Source organism: Strongylocentrotus purpuratus, unplaced genomic scaffold, assembly GCF_000002235.5.
Source record: "Strongylocentrotus purpuratus isolate Spur 01 unplaced genomic scaffold, Spur_5.0 spur5_scaffold_2, whole genome shotgun sequence".
Taxonomy (NCBI): domain Eukaryota; kingdom Metazoa; phylum Echinodermata; class Echinoidea; order Camarodonta; family Strongylocentrotidae; genus Strongylocentrotus; species Strongylocentrotus purpuratus.
The window spans coordinates 7,358,784-7,368,324 of record NW_022145605.1 but is presented as its reverse complement, the minus strand read 5'-3'; the positions used below and the strand labels follow the sequence as shown (position 1 = coordinate 7,368,324).

The 9,541-nt window shown below is 38.2% G+C and overlaps 1 protein-coding gene across 3 annotated transcripts; it reads left to right on the top strand.

The window, feature by feature from the left end:
• The first annotated feature begins 397 nt into the window (after positions 1 to 397).
• Positions 398 to 7,919, top strand: LOC590954 (pre-mRNA-splicing factor CWC22 homolog). 3 transcript variants are annotated; one of them, XM_011665866.2, is made up of 5 exons: positions 398 to 557; positions 1,568 to 3,723; positions 4,438 to 4,567; positions 5,176 to 5,245; positions 5,708 to 7,919. In XM_011665866.2, exons 2-5 carry the CDS (start codon positions 1,575 to 1,577, stop codon positions 5,756 to 5,758), a joined length of 2,400 nt encoding a protein of 799 aa, XP_011664168.2. In that variant the 5' UTR covers positions 398 to 557; positions 1,568 to 1,574; the 3' UTR covers positions 5,759 to 7,919. The 3 variants fall into 3 exon arrangements, with proteins under 3 accessions (XP_011664168.2, XP_003729538.2, XP_011664167.2); XM_003729490.3 differs by having other exon boundaries at positions 398 to 580; positions 4,441 to 4,567; XM_011665865.2 differs by having other exon boundaries at positions 398 to 580.
• Positions 7,920 to 9,541: the final 1,622 nt, after the last annotated feature.

Below are 9,541 nucleotides of genomic sequence, written 5' to 3'. Positions count from 1 at the left end.
CAAAATGAAACTAAAATCTTGTGATCATCCCTCATTAATTCAGGCTGTGAGGTGTATGAGACTGTGATGACAAAGTAACACTTTTTTCCTCAAAACTATAGTATAGTGTAATTGATAAGGTCTTCTAAGGCTAGGCAGCTCTATATAGCCCTCGATCGATCTCGCATTGCAAAAGTAGCTATTAATTGGGATGGGGGACGCGGGGTGTCACTGACAAAACAAGGAAATACAGGCATTCCAGCAGCACCCCAGTACCCTCGGCCGTCAGGTCCATGGCGTTAACCCCCTCCCTCCATATCAGTATCAGAAAAGATTCAGATTCACAGCACCCCCCCCCCCCCCGCCCCCCGCCCGCGACCCTCGATCATTTAGAAATCAATCACACTGTCGCGACGTAAACGTACACGTAGAGGGCCAGCTATTTTGTGGACTCTGAATTTGACGGAATCTGACACAGGGTTTTTCTGAAGAAGATGCCTATACAAATTGTCGTCAATCATCAAACAAGTTTGAGACCATTGTAGGAGTTTCAAGAAACTATCTGCATCGTATAGGAGGTATTTTACTTAGTTTTTCAGACGTAAGTATTTGACAAATACTAATAATATTGCTGTTTGTAATGTACAGTCCCATGTGTGGACTATCATGTTTTGCTATGCATGTCTTTGGTGAAATGAGTTACCATTCTTTTGGTCGCGATAGTTGTATTGTACCCTACGCTTTAAAACATAATTCCTCACATATTATTATTTTGCATAGACTCTATATCTGGACTTCTGGAGTCTCTGGTCTGGACAAAAACTTTGTCAGTTTGCGTTTGTGTCATTAATTTATGACATGAGGCGAGTTGGCTCAGTCGGTAAAGCGTCCGTCTGTCGAACCAAAGATCCCGGGTTCGACTCCCACCCAGGCGGATGACTGAAGCCTGCGTTGTGTGTTAACGTGCCCCTTCCCTTGTTCATAGACGCAGGTTATGTCAAGTGGAAAACACTCCGTCCCTCGGATAGGACGTTAAATGGAGGCCCCGTGTAGAGAAGAGTCACTACCTTTGCACGTTAAGAACCCACTACACTATTCGTAAAAGAGTAGGGGAAAACCCCGGTGTAGTGGTCCACCTGCACCCCCCAGTACAAGTTAGCGACATGCGGAATACCGCCCTGCTGACTCCAAATTCAGAAGGTTCAGAAGGTTCATGAGATTGAGATATCGATTGAGACTGAGCTGAAGAGAGCGCCTAGATCTAACTTTATACCTATTGAAATTTGGAAAATAGTGAAGTCTTATGCAAAGTCTTGGTTAGGCACTGAATGACTACTTTAGACCAAAAGGTTCAGTCTCTCTAATCGTCGGTTGTTCCACTGAGACTATGTCTGGCTCCACTAGACCTCTGATTGTATATGGGGAATGTCAACAAATGTCAGTTTTATTAAAGAAATGACCCATATCAGACAGTTATTTCTGTCTAAGTCTACTTGAGCTAGCATAATCAAGTTTTTGGTGATTAATATTGATTGATATTTTTATTTGTTATCACTAATAATAACTCTATTGATGTCTTTTATATCAGGTACACCATGGGACGGTCCAGAAGCAGGACAAGGAGTAGGTCCCCTCATGGAGACAGAAGAAAAGACCGAAGTAAGAATAGGGAGAGAGGCAAGGAGAGAGACAGGGAAAATGATTTGCATTCCTCAAGAGGAACAGCCCATAAGCAGCGTCATGGTGATAGCGAGAGACATGGTAGTGATCGTAAACACCATTCTTCAGGAGAGCGCAGGTTGCCTGATAGGAGCGGGAATGATCATCGAGGGAACAGGGGTGAAGGAAGGAAGCCAGACGGTCGAAAGGAGAAGAGTCAGAATGACAGGGATCATGGAAGGGATCCTGAGCGGAAAAAGGAGGAAAGAAAAACTTCCTCTTCAAAGAAAGTAACTAGATCTCACTCTCCCGCTATGGCAAACTCTAAAGAGAGATCACGCTCAAAGTCTGGTGCTGAGGCCAGCAACAGCTCTACTTACAACTCAAATAAGAAACAAGAGCGACGACAGAAAGAGGAATCGTCCAGCACAAAGTTTGTTTCAAGAAGGATGCGTGACAGTTCCGACTCATCAGGAAGTGAATCCAGTGATGATGAAAGGCCAGGTCTTCCTAGGGCATATGCAACAGCCTCAAACAGCGATTCTGATAGAAGTGCTATTAGAGAAGAGTCTCATTCAGACTCAGACTCAGACTCATCGCAATCTTCCAACAGTTCAGGATCGCCTGTAGAGAAAATCCCAAGAGCGTATGCAGCGTATGAAAATGACAGTGATACTGTGGTTGAATTAAAGGAACAGGAATTGGCACGACTGGCCAAGGGCAAGCAGTATGTTGTTTCTTCATCTGACGATGATTCTCCCCGTGCTAGGCTACCCAGAGCATACGCGTCTTCACCTATCCATGGCAAAGGGCGCCTTGAGCCTGACACAAAAAGGAAAACTTCTAAAGACTTACATGTGGAAGATAGACACAGTGGAGGTAAAGACTCTAAACATAACAGATCCAGTTCAGACTTCAGTCCAAATGAGAGGTCCTATCGCCAGAGCAAGAGCAAGAAGGGTGAAAGGGAAGACCGGGAAAGATCATCTCTTAATGATCGAGGTAGCCATAACTCTAAAAGTACAATCAGTAGCAGACATGACAGGGATAGGCGATCCAGAGATAGAGAATCTGAACGGCACAGGGATGGTGGAGACATGAAGAAAAGTCGCAGTAGGGAGCACTCGTCATCCCAGCATTCTGGGGAAACAAGCAGGAGAAATGACATTCCTCATCGTTCTGAAACTCACAAGTCAAGATCCTCGGAAAAGTCATCCAAGCAGAAAGAAATCAACAGGAAAGATCATTCTTCAAAGAGCTTGTGTGACCGAAGCCGCAGTCAAGATAGGAGCAGTAGATCACACAGGAGCCCTCACCGTGATGAAGGTAGCAAACAGTCCAAACACTCATCCAAAAATGGACAAAATGTTGCAGATACAAGACAAGAATCGAGATCCACAGGACATACTTCGGAAAAGATATCCTCCAAGCATTCTAGCGAGAGAACCAAGAGCCATAGAGATGAATCGAGGGGGAGCGCTAAGAGTAATGACAGGATTCCAAGAGAACAGAACTCATCAGGCAAGGATTCCAGATCGAAAAAGGACTTACTAAAAAGTAAATCAGATGCAAGAAAGCGCAGAAGCCCGTCCAGTAGTGATGATGAATTAGATGGAAGAAAAGGAGAGAGATCTGAGAAGAGATTGGATAGTGAGAGGAAGCCTGAGAAGTCACGCAAAGAAGGAAGCAAGAACAAGCCAGGGAGTGGAAAGAATGGCAAGGATACAAAAAAGTTAAAAGACAAGAAGCCAGAGAAAAAAGCCAGGAAACGAAAGGCATCGTGGAGCTCTGGATCAGATTTGTCGGAGAGCGATATCTCACTGCATTCTACACCTGCAAAGAAAGCCAAAGACAAGAAGGATAGAACAGTGAAATCCAAGAAGGCACATGTGAAGGATAAGAAAAAGAAGAAGCACAAGAAGGAGCACAGGAAGGAGAAGAAACAAAAAGATATTTTGAGGAAGAAGAGCAAGGAAAAGAAAAAGAAAGCCACAAGAAAGCAGGAGGAGGGGTCAAAAAAGAAGAAAACAGATGAGGTTGTACCACTGTCAGGAATCCAGAAGAAGCTGATAGAGATGGCCAAAGGTTAGAAATGTGTGCTACTTTAAAGATGGTTCTACTTGAGATGTTATTCAATTCTTTTAATATTCTAAAAATTAATTTTCCCTGAAAATGGAAATCCTGAAGTCCTCTGATGGGAGCCATTTTTTAGCAGTTGTGAGAGCTAAGAAAAATGAACCAAAAGCTTGTGTATTTTCAGGATTGGTTTCTTGTATTCATTAAAAAAAAAAAAAGTTATCAGACTGGTAGCCTCAATATTTATTTATTTTTAAAATTGAGAAAGGGATATTTTTGTTGTGTTTTACAGAAATCTTACCTTAGAAACGATGTTGTTTACTTACAAGTACCTTAACATTAAGCACAAGCAACCCAAGTTGTCAGGCAGATTTATAATTCCATGGGGTTTCTGTAAGATCATTGACTGCAAGGTCAATTGTACCACCGGCTAAATGTACATTCAAAATTCTTTTTTTGGGGGTGATATTATAATGAAATTAAAATTTTGTAAAAACCCACTCAGATGATGAATTCTAATCTGTCTCAATGTCTTTGTTCATAAATTTTAAGGTATATTTCAATAGGGAAAGCCCATCGCATTATGATGATGATGATCTTCTTTATTTCTACCTCAAAGTAGGGTAGAAAGAAAAAGAAATCTTATGAGAGAGAAATATGTCATATTTAATAGGGGACGGTCTACGGCAACATGCTCAATAATGTTTTTTTTGTATCTCATAGCAGGGAAAAAAGAAGAGCCGTCTGAAGAAGGTTCATCAAAGAGGAGTATGGTACCAATGACCAAAGAGCAGTATGACAAGGAGGAGAGCAAAGTGCGTAGGGTGTATGATGCAGATACAGGAAGAAACAGGTATGTACCTTTGGGATGCGACATTTACTCTGGACTTTATTTCATCAAAGGCAGGGTTAGAGGTTTTGATGTGATTATGTCTGGAGATACATGTAGTTCTCAAGAATGAGATAGGGTTAGGGTTAGGTGTACATGTACTGTTAGGGCCCCAGGATGGAAGTTGAGGACTAGGTTTATGTTAAAAATTGACTGTGGAGCAATTGTTACTTGAGGTGAATCATAAAATGGGATCCAGAGTTAACCTTTCCTATCGTACGTTTTTACATGCTAAAGCACATTATTATCTTTATACTGTGTACAATAAGACAGTACCGGTACTCTTGAGGGAGCATTTTACCAAATACCCCGGTACATTATACAGAAAGAATTACAAGTCAGATGGATTGTGGACTTTAAATGGTAAGGCTTTCGAGGCATGTGCATAGTACTGCTGCTAGAAGGAGAATAGCAATGGTAGTGTACATGAACATGGTCAGCAATTGGTAACATGGCGAAATGGAAACGGGTTATAGCAATAGTTGTTATATTAGCCTCTAGCACTAGATTGATAATCCATAAGAAAATAGCCTAAAAGCTGTTTATCACATGTATGATAATTTGCTTTGCAGGTTGATTCGAGGCAGCGGAGAAGTCTTGGAAGAGATTGTGAGCAGAGACAGGCACAAGGAAATTAACAAGGTCAGTTGAAGGACATCCAAGTCAGAAATACAGAGCTATTAGAACTAGAGAATTTTTTTGGCCTTTTATTACAGTGTTTTATCTTTGTATGTCCTCAAGTCTTCTTTAAAAAATCTCTTTATAGAAAGAAAAAAAATTCCAAGCATTTCCATGATAATTGAAGATATCATTTAATACATCACCAATGACTATTAATGACTTTATAGAGTTCAAGCAGTTTGTTTTAAATCCATATGGTTCCATTACTAGAATCTAAAACTCAAGATTACTCTTTATCAGTATCATAGTCGAGTCCGGTCTTGAGGTCATGTTGCAGTGACCTTTGCCTCAGACCAAGTCAGATGTATAAAACTTATGGAAGGTATCAAGGTAATATCTTTCAGTAGCCATCTGACTTGGAACTGCCAGTCTTGACTACATCATTGCTATTAATAATATATGTGCCTTTTTTATACCTTATAGGCAGCTACAAAGCATGATGGAATTGCGTATTCCAAGAGTATTTACAGGTGATCGCCAACCATCAAGCTTGGAACCATAAGGTATTCATCGTCGCCCCACCAACTCAGCTGCAGAATGTAAAGGGATGCTCAAGATTTTAAGATTCCTTATTTTGAAGGTTTGTAACGCAGAAGACACAAATTGCCATCCTTTAAAAGGCAGCTACAAGGTATGGTGAAATCTCATCCTCCTGAAACCTGCTTTTGCCATTATGATGACTACAGTTGTATGTAGTATGCCTTGAACATTTGTTTTCATCGACACCTGTACTAGAAGAATCTGTTCTTCAATTTTGCCTATTTATAAAGACTGCATTTCTTGGCTCCCTTGAGTGGTCTTTATATGCAGGCTTCACTGTACAAATCAGATGTATTAAATCATCATGATCGGTAATGTATGGGACAAAATAGCGTGGACTTGCCCTAATAATATATGGAAGGTTTGCTTTGCCAGAGTTTCATTTAATTTGTCAAGTTTTGTAACTTATAAACAATCAATTTGTGTATACCATGTGTTTACTGCTCTTGAAATGAAGGTCCAAATACTTCATTTGAATAATGTTCATTTATGAGTCTATAGATAAGCAAACCCTTCAAATTACAAGCCACTTCAATGTCTTGTAAAGTATTTTGGTGACATCATGTCTTCTGATGATATACATGTTCATGTATAAATGATTTTTGGATTGACTGATTCACATTAAGCCCTTGTATTATTATATGTGCAAGTATCACAAATCACATTATCTGAGCTCCTTGATCAGTTTAAGCGAGTACACTTCTAAACAGCTCATTACAGCTGTTGTTTCTTCTACGGAGGAATAACATTTAGATCGACAAGAGGTGAAAATGAGAAGAAAAAAAAGATTTTCACTTGTAGTTATTAGTTAGTTGTTAAATTCCTCTTTTTACATGAGGATGATTGAAAGATCATATGATATTGTCAAAATGCAAGAGTGCCAAATTCCACTGTATTTACATGAAAAGGTACCTGTAAATTGATTTGTATATCACGCTGACAATCCTCTTTTAGAGCACATGTAGTCATTATTTTTTATAGCGATGTGTTTTTGAGTTATGTTTAGTAAAGCCCAACAAATTTCAAGCCTTTTTTTTTTTAATATAGACATACCTTGTGCAACTATTGAAAATTTATGAATGAAAATTGCAGATACATTACCACAAGGAAAATTTCCACTTTGTTTTAACATTAATTTTGTTGTTCTTGCATTTACTTATATTTTTGCCATTTTTAGCATTTTAATGTCTATCCTTTACTTAAATTTTATTTATCATTCTACATTCTGCGCTATGAGAAAAGTAGACCCTAATAATGCCGATTTTGTTTCTGTTCATGCATATTGTTTAAGTTTTTAACAAATATTTGTTTTGTACCATACTGTGACTGCAGCATCTGACATAGTTTTATACTTCAATCAAAGTCCTGAAAATGTTTATAATGTGCCTTAAAATCTTGTACACATATGCCTAGGTAAACTGTAAAACTGACCACCATGCACCGGCCAAAGTAAGTGTATTGTACAGTACATTTTTGTATTTCGCGTAGGACATTTGTTACTTATTTTTTCCCCACTTGCCATTCACTTAATATGTTAATTTTTTAATAATTGTTTTAAATGATGCGGTTTACCTTGACATATGTGGACAAGCATTCATACTAGAAATTAGCTTGTACATTCCTATATATCACTTGATATGATGTACATTTCCATGTTTTTTAGATTTTTATTTTCAATGGCCTGTGTGCTTAAGTTACTGGGGTCTGTGATGTAAAAGAAGGAATCTGCTGTTAAGATGATCAGTAAACAAGCATTTTCATATTACTATGAAGGAGTCGCTCATCCTACAAGGTAATGGACCGGTTTACAAACACATAGTGTGTTCAAATTTATGGATGTTTCTTTCCAGGGGACCTAGTGACTAGTTCTTCCATTAACGTGTTTGTTATTAATGAATGAACTACTATATTGAGAATCCAGTTTGCATATATTACTGGTTGCTATGTCGGGCAAGCTTTCGTGTTGTCAAGAACATTCTCTGTTTATAAAGCATGCATAAAATTTGAATGTGTCAGTAAACCGGTCCATTGTGTTGTAATGATATTGCTCATTGTGTATGCTAGGGGATAATATTCAGTCCTATTACCCCTGCATTTTATTCCCGGCCCCCCCACTCAGTGTTATTTAGGGTACGCATATGCGTGTTCCAACCGACCCCCCCTTTTCAGCAAAAGTCCGGTGTGTAAAGTCAATACGGCTCGACCTTTTTCTTTTGTATACGAGCCTTTTTCCGCACCCCCCCTTTTCAGCAAAAGTCCGGTGTGTAAAGTCAATACGGCTCGACCTTTTTCTTTTGTTACGAAAAGGACATTTTGGCAACACGCATGCGGTCATTTTAAAACCTGAGTGGGGGGGCCGGGATTTTATTATTCTCATCATAATTTTTTTAAAATATTGTTCATAAGGCTTGTAGGTTTCATTAACATGAGAAAAAGTACTACAAATGGAATGAACTTCAATGAAAGTGATTATAGATAAACAGAGGAAGTTAAAGCTTGCTGTTTTGATATTTGATTTTTAGAATTGCAAACATTTGTATATTTCCCTAAAACTCAAATCTAATGAATTGAAATCTGATTAGAACAAAATATGCTGCAGATTATTTCATCACTGGAAAGACATTATTTTTGCGTTTGAAATTGACGAGAATAAAAATAGAAAATTCTTGTTCAATAACTGGTGCACTAACAAGAACTCCTGAATTAGAAAGAGCTGGTAATTGAAAAGGAATAATGTGTGATGCTGGACTATCTATTTTCATGGTTTAATTACAGACTCTGTTCTGATAGCTGTGCTTATAATAACAGTTAACACACATGGTAGCTGACAAAGAGTATGTAGATTAGGAAAGGACTTACAGTGTATACCAGTTCTACTTATTCTTAGATTATAATGTAACTATTCACTCAGCAACTGAAAGTATTATGATAGAGTTCCTTCAGGATGGTTGTAATAATGATTTTAAAGTTCTGTTATCACATCCAAAAGGAAAATTTACCCGTAACAGCTTCGATGTCCAGAGTTCAGACATCTTCCCATTCGAGTCTGAGGAAGATGTCTGCAAATAACTGTTACAGGTAAATTTTTCCTTTTGGATGTGATAAAAGAACTTTAAAATCATAACTGAAAGTATTATCTGTAAAAAATTCAAAATTCTTGCTATTCTTTGCTTATAAAGATGAAAAGGAAAGATATTCAGAAGGATTTGTAATACATAAATGTATAGTTCATTAAAAATGTAAGCCTTTTGCTGTTCAGTACAGAATCATGTGAAGGAATATCTTCATATATGAAGTATTGTGCATTTTTTACAAAGCATTATGAGAAAATAGAGAAAAACCAGCTTTACATTACGAGGTCTGCTCTCAATGCAAGCCATTAGGCAATGTAGTAAACTTTTCACACAGTACCCATGTATAATAAGAAAAAAAGAGAAATTGTACCATTCATCGACTTTCACCTCATTTTGTTGTATATATATGTAAATATGTAAAGATTCTTCATTACAATGGACATGGAATCCTGTTCATAATGCCATCACATTGAATGAAAGATAACTTTTGTAAAAACCTGATCTTTGAAATATGTAGCTGCAAGGCTTTTGTTAAAGGCTGACTGTTTAGGTTGGTGTGTTTTCCAGGAGGTCAATCATATAACCCATGACCTACAGAAAAATGGTAGTCCCTACATTAATGCCTATGGGAATAGGGGAATTC

Coding starts and splice junctions, on each gene's coding strand:
- LOC590954 (XM_011665866.2), top strand. CDS start 1,575: ATGGGACGGTCCAGAAGCAGGACAAGGAGTAGGTCCCCTCATGGAGAC. Junction 4,568..5,175: donor GCAGATACAGGAAGAAACAG/GTATGTACCTTT, acceptor TTTGCTTTGCAG/GTTGATTCGAGGCAGCGGAG. Junction 5,246..5,707: donor GGCACAAGGAAATTAACAAG/GTCAGTTGAAGG, acceptor TATACCTTATAG/GCAGCTACAAAGCATGATGG.